Here is a 22,865-nt window from a genome sequence, read left to right as displayed (position 1 = left end):
TGACTACATTCCATTATCCTCCCTCCTACAATATGACATGGGCTCCCCTAATCCTCCCCTCTTGTATTTCTACCCCATACCCTTTTAACAACAAAAAAGTAAGCACGACATATCCAACTGTGTTCGCTTTTAAATTACATGTTTATTGGTTTTACAGCCTCGGTGCAATTATGTATCTATAGATATCATTTCGGTGTAAATATAACTCTTTGTATCATTTTAAATTGAAATTCGTGTTTGCCAATTTCTATCCCGTCCTTCCTCCCACACACAAACACACACACACCTACACACATACACTCTTCATTATCTGAACTTTAAACAACTTGTAATACGCACCATATTCTGCCCATATTATTTACAAAAATATTTATTTAATATTATCATTCTTTACAGATGACAATACGATGAACACTGAGAAATAAAATACACTTAAATTGGTAAATATTACATGGGTTTTTCAGTGTTTGCTTCATACTTCTGTAACAGATGTTCAGAATTGTCAACCGCAAATGTTACGGTTGTGACCCTTGCCTGCTGTATCTGGGCATCTGCAGAAATACTGCAGCGTAAAATATATGATACAGGTTACTTCACAGTAACACAAGATTATGATTAGCCGCTATTTATAAACTAACATGATTAAAATTATGCACAACTTGAAAAAAGTCAGAATACATAAAACAGTAGATCATGTTGTATTTCTTTACAAATAAAGTAGATTTCTTATTATTACTTGAAAAGGAATATATTAGCTATTTATATGATAGTATAGAGCTGTGAAGAATTCAGTACATCACAAATCTAAGTACAAAGTAACATTTAATTTCAGTACAGCATATTTTCACCAACAGACATTTAACTACTAAGACAAAATTACGAAATATTGTAACCATTTATATTTAGTAATTGGTGTTGTTATACGCAAATGCATGTATTGATTATAAGATGGCTTTCGTATACGCACCTGTTAAACAGTAGTAGAAAAATAATCGTGTGTTCGAATCCCGACTAATCAATAACGTTTCTTTTTCGTTGGTATCACTTATGCCAGGGCTGGGCAGCAAGAGCGGATTCTACTCTCTCACAGGGAGCCATATGATTTCTTTTCGTCCCCTTTGTTCCCTGCCGAACACCGCGCAGCGTTGATTCAGTAATGGATGAATATTAAGCGTCCCCGTTTAGAGTCTAGTTCCGCTCCCCATGCCCAGCCCTGACTTATGCCATTCTCTGTTATCTTAAGGGGTTAGGTACAGCTTACAGCAGTAAAATTTTTGGAAATATTCAACATTTTTTTCCTCCATGACTGTATCTTGTAGAGTAATGAAAATTGATATTTGTGAAACACTGTTCTTCTGCTATAATGAAAAATATATATATATATATATTTTTACGACTAAATTTTTTTTTTTTCAAAATTCAAAATGGTGGCACTTCACTGTGCAGTGATGAAGCTTTTCCATCGTAATTCATAAACGTATTAACTTTCTGATGTTCTCTCTCTTTTATTTTATTGCTGGAACTCATGTTTATAATACCATGCTCTTTCAACTACATTCCTTAATAAATATATATTTTTTTAATTTTTTGTTAGAAGAAAATACTGATATATATGACCATTTTTTGAAATGAATTTATTTTTTATCAGACAATCTATCAAAGGTAGAGAAGTGGTCTTGCATCATATTGTAGATGCGATGTGCATAAATACACATAAAAGTCTCATCACGGAATGTTGGATAGTTTTTTAGTTATGTGGGAAACGCTTCATCACTGCACAATGAACTGAATTTTGAAAAAAAAAAGAAAAAAAAAGTAAATAATTTTTTTAATCGTAAATATTTTTCTTTTCATATAGCAGAAGAACAGTGTTTTACACATCCTACCAATTTTCATTATTGTAAAGATACAGTAATGAAGAAAAAATATGTTGAATATTTCCAAAAATTTTGCTACTGTAAGCTGTACCTAACCCCTTAAAGAAACGATATCTTGCTGATTTCATGTCAGAGAATCGCACAGTAAGTAAATCTAGAATCAAGCCGAAGAAAGCTTTAATTCTGGGTGACTGTATAACTCACTACAAGTATCAAAACTTTATAATCTTTAAGAGAGTTGGGTAATGATGCCTCTGCGATTAGAGGATTTCAGTACAAAAGTTGAGTTCAATATTTCTAGGCTTTTAGTGTTCAGAGTGGAATAAAAATTTTCACGGTTATACAATAAGTAATTCTAAATACAGTGGTATGAAAGACGACTAATTATCCTCTTATCCAAGTACAAAAGAAAGGCCTAACTGATAACCTGTTCTTTTTTTCACTTTTCTAAATGTACCTGAATCTTCAGGTGCACATTACTTGCTACAATCATCACTCCTATAGCCTACTTTGTCATTTTTTAAAGTTATTAAGTGATGTTTACTGTAAATTATAATGAAAAAAATAGTTGAATCTTTAACCCTTAGTAACGGAAAAATATTTAAAATTGATTAACAATTTCTGCCTTTTTTCAATGCATATATATTTTTTCCCTCATGTTATGTGTGTGATATTCATAAACCCGTAGGTGTATTTTGTAAAACACAGGCAGCAGAAAAAAAAATCCTATAAATATGTCCAGTAGTTTAAAAGAAATATATACTACTTAAGTTTCAAAAATATCAACTTATGGAAAACTGCACTAAAAAGATGTATGAATTACATGAACCTCCAAATTTAGAGAAACCATTTATAAAGGGCTTAACTGCAGAGATACTCCTACAGTATGTTGTTTAAAAGAGCAACTTTGCACTTTTTTAAATACAAAATAAAAAAATCAGATTTTCGACCCCCTAATCACTACCAGTCTCCTTAATGAACGTGAGATCAGGAAGCTGGTTCCGACGATCATTAGGCTAAATGTTATTCGTAGAATTTTTCCAAACTCTTTTCTGAGCCCGGTTCATATTCAATCTTATATCAATTGCATGGGACAGGAAAGGAATTGAAGATATCTTGAACGAGTTCCAAATAATACCTGTTCTGAATCACATATATCAATATCAAACCAATTGCCTCGAACATGTAAATCGAATTTAAAACAACAGAATACCAAAAGTAATTCTGAATTATAACCCAACAGGGAGGTCCTCAAAAACGATGGAAAGAAAACTTTGGTAGACCGTAACAGTTCTTCAAAGGACTACATCCTGTGAGGACGATGATGATATAAATTGCAAGTGATTCCAATTGTGATCCGTAAAGCTAAAGTTGTACAAAGTTAAAGCTGTTTCACAAATTATATACTAGAGTGAATTATGAACATGTACGAAGAAATACATATTCATATAGAGTCCGATGAAATTAAATGTTCAAGAACAATTGAAGGTAGGACTTGAGAAAACAGATTAGAAATGAAGAAATTAATCAGCGGTTAAACATGAAATAAACTATAAATGAAAAAGTTGTGAACATGTGCTTACAAAAATAATTGATTGGAATATTGAAATTGTGTGACTGCAAAATTTAGAGTTTTACAGAGAGTTAAATTATAAAAAAATCAAGATGAAGAGGATTTTATTGATCCAGTGAAATATAGATCAGGTTACTATCTTAATCACTGTCAATTTAATTTTGGAGTTTATATATTCATAGAAAAAATACAAACATAAACGGGAAATAAAAATGTTTTCCAAATACACACGATGTAAAGAATTTAGTGCAAATATTTTAGAGAAAATCGAAGATAATAAATACTGTATCACTTTATATTAAAAATTTCTCACTCTTCAAAGTTTTCAGGACGAAGAAATCCTCTATACCTATGTGTTTGGTACGCAAAAAGGAACATTTGACTGTTTAGAATCCGACTACTTCCGAATCTTTTATGACAGTTCTTCTTTTCACGTTTACAGATCCTCCAGCTGCTCCGTACAATAAATGAATAACAAATGAATCAGATTTTATTAAATTCTTCCATTACGTCATCAATACTGGAGAATGAGTTCCTACAAGGTTAATAACCCTTAATTATTGAGTTAGAATGTTTATGCTGGAATACATGTAAAACAGGGCTGGGCACGTTACACGATTCTGAGAAATGGACGCTGTTTACTTTAAAGAGCAATACTCCCAAGCGCTGTGGCGCGTGCATACTGTACGTAACTCTCTTAACTTATATTTTCAGATCGAACATGACTAATTCATTTGTTCCAAACATGAACGCCTTCTGCAGATGAAATGACTTCATAAGTCTCGGAAAACAATCACACAGTTATTATGGTTACTGAGATTCAAATAGATTTCAATAGAAAATGTTTCTTGATTTCATATTGATAGAAGTACGATTTTGTTAGGTTCATTCATGCAAAAGAAAAATGTAAGAGAGTGCTTATAATTAATTTCCTTCTTGTGTTTCTGATTGTAATCCGTTATTACATTATGCTTAAATTATTAATACCATTATGTAATTGTTAAATCACTGTGCATACATATTGTGTAAATAAGTCTAATTATTTATGTGTGTGTGCTAAGAGCGAAGTTTCTTTCATTAAATTAACAAGAGTATTATAAAGTCTGTACTTCAGAATGGATTAATGTAATATTCTTATAAACTATTGTGTACTGACAGATAATGAATAGAACAACCGTGGCTCTTGATATATTAAGGTAGGCTATACATCGACTCTTAGGATAAAATCCACATTTCCTTTTTAATGTCTTTCAGACTTTGGTGACATGATTCTTGGGAGTAATCTGATAAATTTATATAGTATAAACTTGATAATCGATCACTACGGGGCTCAAAGAAAAAAAAAATGTGTTTTTTTTATTAATAAAATTTTGGACCCACCTAACACCATAAGAAATTGACCATTGAGTAAAACATCCTTAGCCAAAATGTTCATCTACATATGGAGAATATAAAATACTAAAATTATTTATTTATGTTGAACCATTCAAAAATGTCACATAATATAAGCACTTTAGAAAGAAAAGTATATTTGTATATTTTTGGAATAAAATAATTATAATAGACTGAAAATAATAATTTTAGTTCACGACATAGCCACATCTTCAAGCTTTAATTTGGTACCTCAATGGAGTCTTTTGCCCATTGGAAGTCTACTTTCTGTCCGTCAGAAGGATAATAAATGTCGGAAAATGTGAAATAGGAGAAAACAGACACTGAAGATGGCGTAAGTTATAACAAGTATAAATGTCCAAACAAATATGAAATTATTGGCGTTGATGTAAAATAAAGACGTGCATATACTGTAGTCGAAAGTGATAGGCGTATCATTTCTGAAACACTAAACTGTAACATTACGTGATACATTACATAGGAAAGTTATTAATATAGTGGGGGGGGAATCAAATTGAAATTTGTTTTATATGCATTTCTTCTAAAAGACAATATATCAAAATACATTTGCAGAGAGATTTATGTTATTTTTTTCTTGTGCTATCTAAATATAAATACTTGGATATTAACACTTCTAAACCATGCCTATGTATTAGTCCCCCTTGAACAGAAGGCGCAGACTGAAACTGTCTCTCACGCAGGTCGCTCGCGTGGGCCCATTGTACTAACAGGGATGGAATGGTGTGCATGCCCCAAAGTCCCCCGTATGTGCAGCCTCCGAACTCCCTACAGCCTACATTATTCCTTTACCTTTCCATGTAAGCCTCACCATGGTTCCTCAAATCCTGTTCCATGAGCTACCACGAATTAGCATGATGTCAGTGGAGAGCCCATGGTGCATAGCGCTACCACCACATATCCATGGGGTCCAAGTTCTGCGGTTGCCCGGTTACATCGGAAGAAGCCTAGGTTTCCTAGGAAAGAAACGGAGATGACGTTGAAAGAGGAGAAGTGTAATAAAATTATGATGGCGAAATGAATCTGATGTCCAACGCCGAAAGTTACCCAGCAACTGTGCTTCAATTGGTTCAGGGAAACTTCGCAAAAAACACCTCAGCGATGTAATTTGCCCCAACCAGAATTTGAACGGGACCCTCTTGTTTCATGGTCAGAGTGCTAATCGTTACTCTGTAGCGGTGGACTCTAAATCCTATATATTTCAGAAAAATATTTCAAATATTGAGGTTTTTCTTTTTGTACGAACAAATTACTTCTGATGGAATTCCACTATTTTACATTTTCAATAATCTTTAACCCGCAGAATAGTTTAGTGTAGCAAGACTGTCTTGACCGTGTGTCAGCATGATGGGTAGTCTCCACTTACGCACCTGATATTTCATTAAAACTGTTGAACTTTACAAGCTGAGAGAGAATAGAACACACGATCACTGCCTCCTTTTAGAATTTACGAATAAAATCAATACTCACACTACAGCTTCCAGATAGTATGTAGTCATCTTATTAATATACATTTCATGTTCTTAATGTAACTGAGAGAAACCTTTAAAAACTGAAACAATTTGTACGATCTAATCATGTCTGTGGTGGAAAATTATTTCATATATCGCTATGCTGCTGCGACACTTAAAACCATACGAAGCCAGTACCTCCACCTTACGTTGCCTCCATTCCTCAATGTCGGAGGTCACATTTTTCCACTCGTTGTTTGGTATTTGATTGACATCTTATCTCATAATTCCATGATTTTCTTTGTTTTTACCACATACTGCAGTGTGTGCTTGAAAATCTATTTTCTTTCAATAATACTATAATTATGTGTTCTGTATATTTTACATAATAAATGTAAGTGTAGAATACAGAATTACTCTTACTGAGCCAACGCTCCACAAAATTCTTATGAATTCTGTAAAGTTTTTGACAGTGACTTTTATCACTGAACATTATCCGAAAATCATGAAGTAACTTATAAAGACGTTTTACATAAACATTACCATATATAAAATGTAGTAAGTTTTATTATATGGCATACAGTGAAGTCACCTACACTTGAGGAAGGGAATAATGTGGGGCATAATTGAGCACTTGTCATCTTGATACATTTGTCCACTAAAACGTTACGTATAACAGTTCAACAACGCACACTCAACGTTATGACTACAAAAATTAAATACTAAGTTAATAAGCGTATCTCTCTTCAATCTTTTTTTGGCGGGCCATATGCAGAGGCCGGAATCTCGTCAATTTGTAAAGATGGCACTAAAGGAGGTTTAAACCCATATTCTATACAAAGTGTCCTTAAGTTGTCTAGATATTTCGAATGGTGAAGACCAGTTCCTCGTCCACTAGATTTAAGAGGCGGCGGCGTCAGGTAACCAGACTGATGAGTTCTCCATGAATTATATTGATGGGGTTTAACGGACACAGGCACACCGTATCTTCCTCCCTGGTATTGAAGAGCTTTCAGGATCGCTGGCAACGGTGTATCTGGAGGGAAGTTTTGAACTTGATAGTGGTAAATGGCTGATTCGTGTTTGTGAGGCTTCCCATTGCGGATGTAAACAGGATGCAATTCTTTGTAAGGGACGGTGACGACATGTGGATATGGAACTAAATGTGGTACTGGTACACCAATGGGATGCGGTACCGCATAAGGGACGGGCACGGGGTGTGGAACTGCAATCGGTTGAGGATATGGAACAGGTCGATCGACCGCCACCAGTTTTGTGACTTCGAAGGGAACGGCGTGCGGTACAGGCACTGGTTTTTCGACCACTTTTGTGTGGTGTATGTTAACAGGTTTTTCTACTGTTATGAACTTTGTATGCTCTATAGGTACTTGTTTTTCCACTTCGACAACTTTTGTTGGACGTTGTTCAGTGTTTACAGGAGCAAGTGGCTCAAAATTTTGTACCGGTGCATCTAGCTGGGTATACTCGATAGGCACGACAACAGGTACTAATGTCTTTTCGTCCTGTAAATTCTGCGTCGAAACGTCTTTCTCTGATGAATCTTCGGTGTATTCAGCATGGATTTGTTTAAGTGCTTCCCCTATTTGATTATTGAATCGTATCTGTTCTTGTCTCTGCTCTTCTTCTAATTGATGGCTGTATTCAGATTGCAACTGTTTTGAAACTTCAGCTGGATTTCGGTTATATGTAGGTTGAACTTTATTTATGATCTGGCTGTTACTTTGAGATGTCTGTATATTTGTTTGTATGTTCTGTTGATTGCGGATTGGTGTGTAAATTATTTGCTGATTGTACTCAGATTGCACTTCTTCGTTGTTCACATTTTGTTCTTGCTGTTGGTGATTTTCTTTTATAGGTTCTAAATACTGTATTTGATGGTTTAATGCTATAGGCTTCTGACTGATCACTTGGCTAATTTGCACGGGTTCTTGCGAAGTCACTTGGGGACTAACCTGAAGCGGTTCTTGGTATCCTGTGTGATGTATAACCTGTATGTGATGCTGATATTTCACATCTTGATTGGTTTTTACAGGTGCCTCATATTTCTGTACTTGATTTTCTGTTTGTACCAATTGTTGATTATACCCTGCTTGTACTTGTGTTACTTCAGGCAAAGGCGGACTGATAACTTGATGCTCCCCACCGGTCAATTGTTGGTTATATGCCGTCGTCACCTGTTGCTTTACCACGTCTATTTGCTGCTGATGATTCTGCAGATTATTTTCCGCCTCTCCTGTTAATTGTTGGTTATATTGATATTTTTCTCCCTCCTTTTCAGCTTCTGTCACTTGTTGCTGTTGGTATCCTGATGTTACATATAATTGTCCATCCACTTGTTTTTCAGTGTGTCCCTGCTGTTGTTGCTTGCCTACTTCAAACGACTCTTGGCTCTGTTCATATTGGGATTGCTGCTGCACTTCACCGTACAGCTGTTGCTGGGTATTATGTTCTGAATGTGTGACTTTTTGTGCTTCAAACAATTGCGGGTTGTAGTCATATAAAACTTGACCCGTTTCAACGAGCTGGGGGCTGTGTGTTATCTGAGGCTGAACGTGAAGCCCAATCAGTGGTTGTCTATAACCGTACACCAATACATTTCCTGTGTTTATCTGCTGCTGACCACTATTTTGTTCAACCTGTTTCCCGCTTTCCACTATTTGCTGGTTGTATGATATGAGTGGTGCTGATGTGGCAAAAACTTCATTTTGTTTGTGTGTGCCGTCATTTGGCTTGGAAGTTAAACTGTTTACGTCAATAGCTATCGATTTTTGAATTTCAACGACTGTTTTCGCTTGTGGTATGTCATCTACTTCTTCGGTTACCTGTGGAGGCTGTTTCGTAACGGGATTTACTGTGTGAACCGCAAATGGTTTTTGATGAGATACAGTGCCGAGAGAAACGCCGGCTTGAATAGGCGCTAGTATCTCAGCCGTGGAAGTCAAAGCAGCTGCAACTGGCAGCGAATTTGAATGCAGGGAAATAGGGGCTGGCGTCGAACTAACAATGTAACCTCTTGAAGACACATCCTCCGAATTTGAATAAGATATTGTTACTGGACTAGGAGTTGTTGAATGAATATTTTTGTTTTCGACATGACCAGAAGTGCCAACATTTGTTGTTATAACAGAATTTGACTCCTGAGATTTTCCAGCAGAATCAGATACAGAGAACGAGGTTGAATGTGGTGAATGTGTGACGTAAACTGTAGTAGGACTAGACTGTTGACTGTCGATAACATGCCCTGTGTTACCATTATTTATAGTCTTAACGGATTGTTGATGGGAACTTTCTTGAGATCCGGATGATAATTCGTGGGATTGCGATATAAAAATTGGTACCGTAGTTGGATAAAATCCTACTGCAGCATTCGAAACTTTTGTTCCATCGGAAGAACTAACTGAAGCGCCAGAAGTTTCTGAGTATGAAGTTTGTGGTTGGTAAAATAGAAATATGGGAGCTGGTGACTGCTGCGTATTTGAAACATGCCCTGAATTTCCATTGTTGCTGGCAACCACTGCCTGTGATGAAGTTTCCCCTTCACCTGAAGACGAGTAGGAAGAGCCTTGTGAGTAGGAAAATATGACAGGAGCTTCAGTTTTTTCGGTTACAGGCTGAGTGTCATAAGTGCTTCCTTGTTCAATATAACTTGTTGAATCACTCTGAGATCCAGAAGAATATTGAGATGTTGCTGCGTCTTCCGAATAGGTTGCCACTATTGGTTTTGGTGTAGAATATTCAAGAGCAACAATTCGGTTTTCATGCCCATTTTTGCCGATTGATGTTAAATGCTGAGAATTGCTTCCTGATCCTGACGTGTATTGCAGTGATGCGCCTTGTGTTGAGAAGTCACTTGTCCCATGGCTACTGTCAACAGACGATGTTCCCCCATCAGAACTAGAGAATGAAACAGATGATAAAGACTGTGGAGAATGGGATATGTGGATAGTTTCAGGAGCTGTGGTTGGCGACACAACAATGGGCCTAATACTGGCAGTAGTTTGCTTTTCCTCACCTTTTGGATATATTTCAGCCACAATTATAGGTCTTAATGGCGAATAGCGTTGCGGTGCTGGAGTAGGAGTGACGTGAATAATTTCCTTTTCTTCCTTTTGTATTTCATTTTGTTCTTGTTCCACATTTGATACTGAAGATGTACTAACACTTGGAATTCTGTCACCGAAGTTGAATACGTTATTCTTGTGAGAAACACGAATAGTTCCTTTTATATTTCCATCACTACTGTATTCTGAAGACTTTCCAGCCTCACTGTTCGCTGATTCAGATATAGAAGACAAGTAAACAGGAGCTTGAGATTCAGAGTCTTTACTATTCCCTTTAGAAGAATCACCTCCAATTTCGATTAGCTGATAACTAGAGGACCCCGTCCCTTCTGTACCTATCGCTTGATATCCTTGCCCAGATTCGTAGTTTGATGGTTCATGAGTTATGTAAGTCGCAGGAGATGGAGTCGAAATTCCTGTCGATGTGTGAGACGTTGAGTGCAGTGGAGTGACCACTTCGTATTCCACATTACCTGAGCCAGCATTGCTGCCAGTAGAATCAACGATGTTGTAGTTGGAAGGCACATCTACTTGTTCTTGTACCTTTTTAGACTTTGGACGAGATGTTTGCTGGTAAGATGCGGATATCTTTCTTCCGGAAGAACCAGAAGCTTTTGGGGATGCTTTTACATGAATAGGGCGGATCTTAAGTATGTCAGCTACGTTGGAATCCACTTGTGGTGTGTTGGCAGGCAGTTTGTGGACAGGACTGGTGACTGCAGATGCTGTTGGGCCAGCGATTGGAATCTGAAAGAAATAACGCCAGAGTTATAAGTTAACTTCAATTACAAGAAGTTAATATTTAGCCCATAATTTTCATGTGGATGTCATATTTATTCTGTTTTTTTTTTTTTTTTTTCGCCAATTGAAGTTTTAATAGGAATACATTATTTTACATGAGCTGCAATAATTCGAATGTTCTTAGTAAACCATTCACGAAAAATTAGGACTAAATTTTTTGTTTCTTCACACATCGCACTTCGCATTATAGATCTGTCCTGAGCATACTTTCCTTTTCTTGTTTGGTTTAGGTTCTTTACATCACTAAACAACACGAAGAATAAATAAAACGAACATGACCTCATAGTAGACTCTTGCTAATCCAACTATTTTTTGCATAGAGGCGTGCTGGATTAGCACCGGATAATTGAGAGGACAGATTACTGAGGGCCGGATTAGCGAGCATCTAGTATATATTTATAAGTGCATAGAACAGACCCAGCTACAGTTCATTTAGTCAATACATAAAATATGCCAATCAATCAGTAAATTAATCAACATTTAACTGCTGCTAAAGAGATCAGGCTTCAATCTCTGGCATTTTTCATGTAATTAATGGCGAAAAAAGCAGCGTGTGAAGATTTCATCGTTGTATTTCAGTTTCCTGTCTCATTAATTAACCCATAATTTTCCATTGCTAGAATTTCACTCTCTATGTTCATGTAGTCACTGTAGTTTGAAAAAGAAGACAAGGAAGTAATTTATGAATTACTACTATCTATTAAGTGACTTATTCACTTTATTGATTTCACTTATGTATCAGAAATAGTATTGTTTCTTTATGTTACGAGAGAAATGGACTTGCATATATTGGGGAAATACGGAAAGCACCGGTGTTTAGGTGTACTTACTCTTTTACAAGAGAGATTTCTGTTTCCGCGAATTTGAATGTATTACTGAAATTTACCATTATTATTATTATTATTATTATTATTATTATTATTATTATTATTATTATTACTATTATTATTACTATTATTATTATTATTACTAGTTTCATTACTATTATTATTATTATTATTATTATTATTATTATTATTATTATTATTTTCTAGTCAACTGTCGGAAGACAAGTTGGAATCTCGTGAGACCAATAAGGCATTACCCATGACACAACTAATCCAGAAGATAATGGGGTATGGTGGCCAATTGTTTAATAATTGTTCTACCTCTGACACATCAAGTGAGATGTACTGCCTGATAATAGACGAACATCAGCCGGAACGTCAATCAGTGGCATTAGTAATAATAATAATAATAATAATAATAATAATAATAATAATAATAATAATAATAAGTTCAGGGCTCACACCTTTGAAGCCCATCCCATTTCTCATGAAAATTAAACACCTTGGAATGGATGAAATTTCGGGAAGGGGGGCACTATGACTGAGCACTGCGACCTTTCAAGATTTATTGCGCTAACCCTCAAGCTAGGCGCATTCCCAAACACACACCGGCTGACTACACTAAGGTTCGCTACGTACCCAGGTTTAGAGCAAGCAACGCCTTTCTTCCATAGGTCAGCTCTCGCCGTGCTTCGCTAGCCGGCGTTCTGGGAATGACGGCGAAATGGAAAAATTGTGACGGAAAGATGTAGATTCTAATATGGGGAAATGGGAGAATCACGAGAAAGGCCCAACTGCGATCTTGTCCTCCACGTGTCACTATGGATTTTCCAATGAAAAAAATGACGAAAAAAACCCAGGGCTAAGTGGGACTCGAACCCGGGCCGCTTGCGTGACAGACTAAAGGTCTTCGCAGGAGACAATTAAAATATCTTAATTAGTGTTCTTTCATCCTCCGCACCGATCTTTCTTATGTGAATTTTGATTTATATAACAGGTACTCCGTGGTTTCCTTATCATTTAATTACATGATCTAGGAGGAAATTTTCTAAACATCCTTTTATTTCATAAAGTAGTTGAATATATATGAAAGTGCTGTGATATTTTGAGTGATGTTTCTGACCAGGAGTATGCACTCTTTTACTCTTCCAAATGCATTTACTTCCTCCCTCTATGTTCTTCGTTCATGTCCTCTTATTATTCATAAATAAAAAAACAGTTTTAAATATTTTATAAAATATGACCGGAGTGATTTTTTTTACAGATCACTTACAGAAGGACTGGCGTCTTTAGACTTGGCCAAAGCCGCCACTGCTTTCTCTCCTAGAGCGAAGTGCGTCTTCGTGGATCCACTCTTGGTGGAGCTGCTGTAGGTGACAAGCGGATGATAGCCCCAGTCATCTGCGAAGTAGCGCACGCTCTGACCGCTTCCGTCGGGGAGGTTCACGTAGTACATCCCCAAGGCATATACGCCATCTCGGGTCTCCAGATGGCCCTGTCGACCGCCTTTCCCATCTCTCACGTCGTACCCGAACTCGTACTTGGGCGGATCCTAAGACACATTCATGAAACAGTCAGTTGAAAAGAGCATACAATGATTGAATCATTCATGATTATGACTAGGGGGGTAATTTTATGGTGATTATTTTACTGTGAATTCGGTGATTACAAGGGTTTTATTTCGGTGAACATTTCGTTAAAAAGATATCAATTTCGCGCATATTTAGCTACCTAAATAAACTTAACCCTAATACAGCATTTGTTAGTAACAGGGGTTCCATGGACGTAAAGGCAGGCAGTACGTAGGACATGCAGTACGTCCCTACTGCTACTAATGCTAATTACCTAGAAAAGTTTAGAGACTTAATCTCCCGCTAACATGTGGACCTCGAGATATCATTCTCTTTTCCTTTACATATTTTGAAATGTATTTCGAAGGATGTTGAAAACTGTTACTTTTTTTTATTATCCAATTTAATAAGCCCTATTTCAACCTGAGGTATATTAGGGTTATAGTTGGCATTAAATACATATTTTATAACGAAAAACGATAGTAAAATAATTATTATAATATAAAATTGTGGTCGCAGTTACAATTCATATGAATTATGTAGAAGAATACACCTTAATGAAAGAATGGATCCTGTTAAAGATTAATGAGATGTTTGAGGAATAATCAATGCAAAAAATATACAAGAATGTCTAACGGTTTCAGAGTAAATACACGACCTTAAAAAGATAAACAATAGTACATTAATATAACAAAGTTTGACTTTCACTTTCAAATTAATACTTAATTCATAAACAATGGAACAGTTAAGAGTAATAAAAGGACATTACATGCAATGATTTGCGGTTACAAGTTAAATATGTGATTCAGGAACAAGTACAATAATTAAAATAATAACACAAGTAATGACTTATATCTAACGAATAATGAATAACGAAATTCTTGAAGGGCAATATATAATAGTAGGGGCAATACAAAAGATTTAAAAATAAATGTAAACAGTAAAGGAATAGTAGAAAAATTCGCTTAAAATTACAAGTTAAACACATTGTTTTTAAAGCAATAGGTAACAACAAAGAGATAAAATATCAATACACTGACTGTAGTTACTGATTAAACACATTATTTTAAAAACAAACACGCAAAGGGTCAATAGCTATTTTCAGACATTATATACATGGACCATGTCTTTAATTCACATCTTTTTGACGTTACTTTGTACATTATTTTGTGTTTCAATCTATTTCAATTTGTTATTTTTCACTGTAACAACAAAAATATGTTTCATAAAGCCTCAAGGCATTTGTCTTTATTTATTGTATCATGGTACTCTTTGTCAATGGCAACCTGTAATGGTTATAGGAAGAAATATATATTATATACAAAATAGCTATTAAACATATTATTTTAGAAGCAATAAATAGCTATATTAAGAGATGGCTTAAAATTTACGAATTAAATACATTATTCAGTAACAACAATTGGCAATAAGGAGGTATTACAAGAAATGGCTCAAAATTAGAAATCAAATACCTAATTAAAATGAAATTAAAACCAATAGTACAATATTATAGTATGCGAAATTGAAGACTTACAGTTTCATAATAGTTGATTAGGACTAATACGATTTTTTTTCCGGAATAATTAAACATTTTCCAGTTTCACGAATATTCTATTCAAGAAGGACATGAAATAATTATATGATTTAGAGTTGGTAAGTATATCGGTTAACGGTTTGGTAAATGTAGGGTAAACGCGGGTGAATCGGATCATTTTTAAAATAATTATAAATAAAAGTGGTAACAAGCTGTTAATTCTTGCGTCTCTTACTGTCCGCTGCAAGATAATTTCATTAACTTTAAGTCTGACGCAACAGTCTGTCAGAAAAAGTTATTATGTTTTATTTTTCTTCAACTTAATTGGTTGTTAAAATTGATCCGAATCATCCTCCAGTGGCGGGTGAATAGGATTGGTATTGCGGGTGAATCGGGTTGAAAGAAAAACCAGTGGAAACTTATTATTCATGCCGTAAGATACAAAATTAGAAGCTCAGTAATAACAAAATCACATTCCTTAGTTTCTCTGTTTTCAAACACATTTTCCACAGATAAACGTTTTTCTGCCCTTAGCTCCCACACACACCTCATAGTACCATTCACCCTTCTCCTTTCTTCACAGACTTGGGATCAGAATATTTCAACATACAAAATTGGCAAATGTCATAACTCCCTTCATTGTCTATTTCTACAACCACATCGTCATTATCATCATCGTTTTCGTCGTCATCATCACTATCGTCAATCTCAATCATGTCCTCACTTTCTCTTTGCACATTTTTTTTGTCCATTCTGCATCCTTTCTTACTATTTATCTTCTCGTGATTTAATTCTTGCTTTTTCTTCATTTGTGTTATGTTCTCTGGTGAAGTAAGAAGACAAGCAATTTCCTGGGTCTTTCTCGTGCTGAAGTCTTCCTTGCTTTTGTTGAAGTAGGAAGCAAGTCATGGAAGCTTCTGGATGAACCACTACTTGGAGCAGAGACACTCGTACTTGGAGCAGGAGGATTTGATGGTGCTTCTGGCAAAGTGGGGGTATACTCGTCTTCGCGAACGACATCAGCATCATATGGATAAATCCAACAAGAGGAGAACCTATTTTGAGCATTTCCAGTTGTAGCAGCTTTGTTCCAAGCTTTCTTAAAAATGTCCCCAAAATTTAATTTAGAGATTTTTCTATCTCCAGAAGGCCATTTCTGTATAAACTAACCACCATTTACTGATCCGTTTCCCACACACATACAAAGAAATACATATTTGCATGTTGGCACCACTGGCAGTAAAGAAATTAGAAAAAAAAAAGTTGCGACTATAGCATCAAGCAAATTGTTCTTTGCTGTTACAGTACGTAACTTCTTGTTATTTACCCATCCGGAATTAAAAAAAAACAATATTGCCATTTCTACATAAAATAAGCAATTAAAACTACCCGCCATTCACTGATCCGTTTCGGCCGCACATGCAGACAAATACATATTTGAAAATTGGCAGCACTGGCAGCAAATAAATGACAACATCAGGTGAGGTTATAAAATCAAAACAGACTGTTCTTTCCTACTACATAACTTGTTGCATCAATTTTAATAATGTGTGTTCAAAAAATTGTTTAATCCAGAGCTAAAAAATAACAAAATGGCAAATTCAGAGCATCTACGTACCTCAAACTTATAAAAAGTAGTCTATTTCTCACAAGCAGATCGTACACACGCCAACTCCTTATGGTCATCGAAATCAAGTACTTGCATTCTTTGACTTCAGAGGATAGTATCACCAAGAACTCACTAGCGCACTCTAGGACCAGCAATTTGTATTAACTGATCCGATTCGTCCTCCAATCCGATTCACCCGCTTCTACCCTATAATTTAAAGTGTTCAGTAACAACTCAAACTCGTATCTTTCACGGCAAAAGACTGGACAATCAAATAATACATGTTTGACATCTTGAGATTCCTCCCCACAAATCGAAGTTGCATCGTCTTTAATATGGAATCTATTTAAGTATTCCCCAAATTTTCCATGCCCAGTCAAAAACTGTGTCAGTACGAAATTTGGCGTTATTACTTTACATTTAGGGGAGAGTCGGGTAGTATCGGACATCGGGTAATATCGGACAGTGAGTTTCTTTCATCTACCACACGATGATAGTACCTGAGTGACATGGTTACGTTTCTGTGATGTCGCATAGAGAAACGTAACCATGTCATTCAGGTACTACCATATGGTGGTAGATGAAAGAAACGCACTGTCCTATACTACCCGATGTCCGATACTACCCGACTCTCCCCTATTTCGATCATAGACCGTTGGAAAATATAGCTCTTTTGTAAGAATTCCCTTATCACTATTGACCCATCTTTCGTTCCATTCTTGCATATAATGTTCTTTGGCTACTTTTCTGATATATGATGTCGGACATAAAATGTACGACAGTGGCACATCAGACTTGGCTGTTACGTTGAAAAGCTTAACTTTTGATGTATACAAATTTAATCAGACTGCCGAGTTAGGTCCGTGATAATAAAGTATTAGTCGTGGTATTCTGGGTAAGGCATTTGTGTAATTTGAGATAAGCAATATGACTTTAAAAGCTCTTAAATTAATGAAAAGCACTTTCTGCAAAACACAGAAGCTACGTACTTTAGTTAACAACGTTAAAACGGCTTTCTCCAAACGGCAGCAGCTCGATGTTAACTCTCTAACATGTCATAACAATAAGCAGGTAAAATTATTACTGTGAAATGAACTGTTTTATGGAACTTGCATATTTTCCTCCATTGTAACAACTTTTGTGTGTTTACTTACTAACTGTACCTCTATTGAAAAACAATTCAGGTTTCTTAAAGTTGATATATAACTCACTTTAAATTATTTTAACACTACGAGGACCGGGGCTTTCAAACTACCTAGTACGACCAGCATCTGTCATTTTGACCCCCACGTTTTATAGTCAATTTTTCTCTTAGAAATTTTTATTTGGAATATTAGTATCTTACTATAGACTTAGTGATTGTACTTAAAGAAGCGAGAATTAATTTCGGAACATAATAATTTGAAACCGGCATAAAATCTTCTATCAAAAAAAAAAAAATATATATATATATATTTTTTTTGATTAGATGAAAAAATTTGTTTTATGAACTGTGTATAACTACTACCATATTATTTCTACCATTTCTGAGATCCAATACTCTTATTAACATCATGTGCAATGAATTATTCATGTTCACTCAATTTTACATTAAAATATTTTGGAAGTATATATTTTGTGTTTTCTGAATGTATTTATATCGTCTCATTTTCACTCATAGTGTTCTGCTTAAAGACAGGTCTTTCACTGCAAACCCAGCATTCCCCAGCCTTTCTTATTTTCTGCCATCCTCTTTGTCTCCGAATATGATCCATATATCCTAATGTTGTCTATCATCTGATATATTCTTCTGCCCCGAACTTTTCTCCCTTTCACCATTTCTTCCACATCCTTCAGTAGGCAGTTTATTTTCAACCAGTGACCCAACCAATTCCTTTTCCTCTTTCAGATCAGTTTCAACATCATTCTTTCTTCATGCACTCTATCCAACATAGCTTCGTTTCTTACTCTGTCCATTTTACACGCTCCATTCTTATCCATATCCATATTTCAAATGTTTCTATTCGCTTTTCTTCACTTCGTCGTAATATCCATGTTTCTGCCCCATACAATGCTACACTTTACACAAAGCACTTCACTAGTTTCTTTCATAGTTCTTTCTCCAGATGTCTGCACGAGATACTTCTTTTTAAATTAAAAGCTTCCTTTGCCATTGCTATCCTCCTTTTGACTTCCTGGCAGCAGCTCATGTTACTGCTTATTGTATACTCCAAGTATTTGAAGCTGTCTACTTGTTCTACTGCCTCATTTAGAATTCGCAAGTTTATCTTCTTTACTTTTCTTCCTATGGCTATGCTCTTCGTCTTGTTGGCATTTATCCTCATTCCATACTGCTCATAGCTGTCATTTAGCTCCAGTAGCATATCCCTTAGTATCATCTCCTCTTCTGCTAACAATACCATATCAGCAGCAAATCTTACACAATTTATTCTTCTTCCTCCTAATATCACGCTTCCTATGTTCTGAAAACTGTTCTTCACTAAGTGCTCCAAGTAGTGTAGATGTTGAACAGAGTAGGTGATAAAGAGCATCCTTGTCATACTCATCTCCTATTTCACTTCCTTCTGACATTTCGTCTCCTATCCTGACTGACTATCCTCGTCTATATCGTCTATAGGTTATTATAATCACATCTTGCACACACATATATGATTCTTTCAGAACATTGGCCATACAAAAATTTGTTACACTTTACGCAGACATGTGGTATGTTATTTCTGCTATGACACTCTCTAACCTGGCAGGTTTACTCCCAGGTTTCCTGGACACTGCTGAGATATATAATTTTGGGAGATATAATTAGGAACACCAGTCTGATTCTCATCTTCGTCACAAATACAAACTCGGTATTCTCTATCTGAATCTGTTTCTGACAACGTTTCTAAATAATGCAGAATTCTTCATTGCTCATAATCTTTCGTGCCAGAAGTTCTTCATCGCTCAAACCTTGTCGTGCCATGTTTACAAAAGAACTATAGAAAATGGCGAATAGGAGTCTTGAGATAGACTAATGAAATACTTCATCGAGTTGTGAAAAGAAGTGCCGTTGTCATCCAAAATATATTGACTCAATTGTAATATCACAGGAGGGCGGTTATAAACTCCCTATTGTTGTTCTCATGTTTTGAGTAGCACCAGCCTACGTAAAGGGAATATTGTCTGTAATATGAAAAACTTGACGCATACTTTCAATAAACTTTCCACATGGCGACAATGTATCGAGTTCTTTGTCAAACGGCGGAAGACGATCATAAAACAGCAATATTAAATTTGTAGTTTTCTGCTGCAAGAAAATAAGATAGAGCAGACAGGTCAAAATGACCTGTGTTGGTCCTTCTAGATAGCTGTACTTGTTACGCCCATAAATGACGTTTGATACTCGAAATTCTTAAAAGACGTAAAGAGAGTAAATTCAATACAAGTCTCGAAGAACGAACCTGATGAACCAATACACAGAAAAGATACAAATAAATTAAATATCAAAATGGATCAAACTGAGCGGTTGGTCCTTTTGATGTTAGTATTATAACTAGGGGGCGGATGTTGACGACCTAACACTCTACTTAAAATGATCATTAAAATGCCCTTAAACTAATGGAAAATTACATGAAATTTAAAAAAAATGACATTTAAATATTATTCAAAAGTATACTCGCACCACAGCTTCTTAAAAATTAGTCACCTTGTTTCAATGACTGCCCTGCAAATCTCGGAGAGAGGAGACAACTTCCTGGAATTTGACTAAGATAAAGGAAAAGAACATGCAACAAAATGAAGATTTTAAGGGAAAGCTATAGATTTCAATGAGGGTTTACAATGTGTCTCAATCAGGGGTAGTCCATGTCAGTGCCTTCATTCTCCGTCTCCTCCTCCTTCCGCGCTTCACTTTTGTTACCAGATCTTCCAGATGAGGGAGTGGGCGCAGCGTCCATTCTAGCAATCTTTGTGTTAAAAATACTGTCTGCTACAGTAGACATTCCTTCCGAACCATGTTGAGGACACAACGTCCTCTCCAGGACATGGTGAAAGTTTCCCTCCTTCCAAACATAAATTCTAAACACACCCTCGTACCTACAAAAGAACAGTAGCGGTCAAAGTCCTCACTTATACTAAGCTACTGTCATGACTTTTCATCAACATCCGCCCCATAATTATAATTATATGTCTTAGGTATATTTTTATCAAGTTTCTCTCCATTTCTATAACTGTACCACACAAGTGATCAATTAAAATCTATTCTGATTAAATTATTAGCGGTATTATTATTATTACTATTACTACTACTACACGGCTACGGCTACGGCTGCTGCTGCTGCTGCTGCTGCTGCTGCTACTACTACTACTACTACTACTACTACTACTACTACTGTTGCTGCTGCTGCTGCTACTACTCCTCCACTTTCTTTCTAATTATAAAAATCGCTTTGAGAAAAGATCTAAATTGCTATTGAAAGACCAAATTTTGCAACAAGCAAATATTTTCGATTCGCAGGCGGTCAAATATTTATTCTATTACGGACAGATAGATAAAAACCATGAAAATGGATGACTCGGCTAAATATATGAAACACTTTATACAGACATTATAAAAATATTATCATAAAAATCGTTTGAAATATAAAGAAGAACAACATGTTTATCCTACAAGAAGAAATTTAACATGTCCTTTAGCTTAACCACTGGACTAGATAATAGCCTGACTTACGTGTAAAGGTTATACAATTCTATAATGATAATAAATCCTGACCTAGTTATTATGGGCCATATTTATAGATATTCTTAGCGCGGGCTTCCAGTGGATGATCAGCGAACTAACGATTTTCGCATTTTTAAACCAGTGTTAGCGATATATGATATGAATCCTGTACAAGTAATCACTCGATAGCCGGGGCTAGTTTAGCACGCCCGTGGCGCGGGCTAGCGAAATGTCTATGCATAGCAGCCTTTGAGTTTAATAAATTTAAGAAAAAATTAAGAAAATTATTTAGCGTTCATGTCCCTGTTTTCTTTTTCTTAATTTGAATATACAATGTATTCATTCCAACTTATATTCTGTTCTTGACTTGATTCTCACTTTTATCTGTGTAATTATCCCTGTTTATAATAGAGTAATAGTATTCGTTTTGCAAATTTATTGAAGCTATGTTATGGTCTATTTAGTACAAAATAGTTATTTATAGGAACCGCCCCCGATCACGAGCTTTCTCAAACGGGTGTGAGCTACATCAGTAATATGTAATTATTTTTTATTGTATGTAGCAATAAATGCTAAACACTAAATAAGCAAGACACTGAAGAATAATACAAGAATGTAAACAAGGTTTACATTTTACAAAACCTTGCTGTACCATGATGGAAATATGAAGCTAGACCTGAGTAATGAAGATTAGTAGGTTGCATGCCACTGAAATATGATTTTTGAGAGCGAAGTTGGGTGTGACTGGAGAGAAGAAAATTATAAATGAGGATACAAGGAAAGAACTTGAAATATTGAACATCGGTAAGAAAAAAAGAGTGGTGAAATGTATGGACAGAAATGGTTAGTTTGCGTAGAAAGGATGAATAAAGACAGACTGTTCTGCAAAATATTTATACATGATGTTGTAGGTATAAGAAGGATTGTTAAATCAGACAGAAATGTCCGGATCAATGATATAACATCCGAAAATACAATAATTTTCAAAGCATTATGCAAGATGATGATTTGGGGACAATAACTGAACATACATCTACAGTATTGATTTGTAACACAAGCTGTATTCAGCATACTAACAAGTGGAAACATGAATAAATTGTGTGAATTATTCTTTTAAGAGTTTCATATTTTTGTTCTAGAAAATGAAGCGGAATTGAATTTAAATTACGTACATTATGAAAACACGCAAGTTAGCAGATAAGTCTTTCGTGATCATAAATATGAAACTCTTTAAATAAATTTAGAAGTTTTCAAGGATATTGCGTGCAATGGATGTGGTTTTTGAGTGCAGCATAATCACATTAGCAGGCACTCTACTGAAATCGTGGAGGTGAAACCAACATTATTGCTTAAGATACTTCAGTTAGGGAATTTAATAATTGAGAAGAATTGATTACTATGAAGTATTTTTGAAGTCTCTAATTAGACTGAGGG

The 22,865-nt window shown here is 35.6% G+C and overlaps 1 protein-coding gene across 1 annotated transcript in view; it reads right to left on the bottom strand.

The window, feature by feature from the left end:
- Positions 1-326: 326 nt before the first annotated feature.
- LOC138710844 (uncharacterized) overlaps positions 327-22,865 on the bottom strand; it is a 118,392-nt gene continuing 95,853 nt past the window's right edge. Inside the window, exons 3-4 of the mRNA XM_069842007.1 lie at positions 13,295-13,573; positions 327-11,140 (exon numbers count right to left, since the gene is read on the bottom strand). Of these exons, the coding sequence (XP_069698108.1) occupies positions 7,058-11,140; positions 13,295-13,573 (4,362 nt within the window). The 3' untranslated portion in view covers positions 327-7,057. The remainder of the gene's footprint in view (positions 11,141-13,294; positions 13,574-22,865) is intronic.

The sequence above is a fragment of the Periplaneta americana genome, chromosome 12 (genome assembly GCF_040183065.1).
Source record: "Periplaneta americana isolate PAMFEO1 chromosome 12, P.americana_PAMFEO1_priV1, whole genome shotgun sequence".
NCBI lineage: Eukaryota > Metazoa > Arthropoda > Insecta > Blattodea > Blattidae > Periplaneta > Periplaneta americana.
Note: the sequence above shows the minus strand (reverse complement) of the source record. Positions and strands in the feature narration are given on the sequence as shown.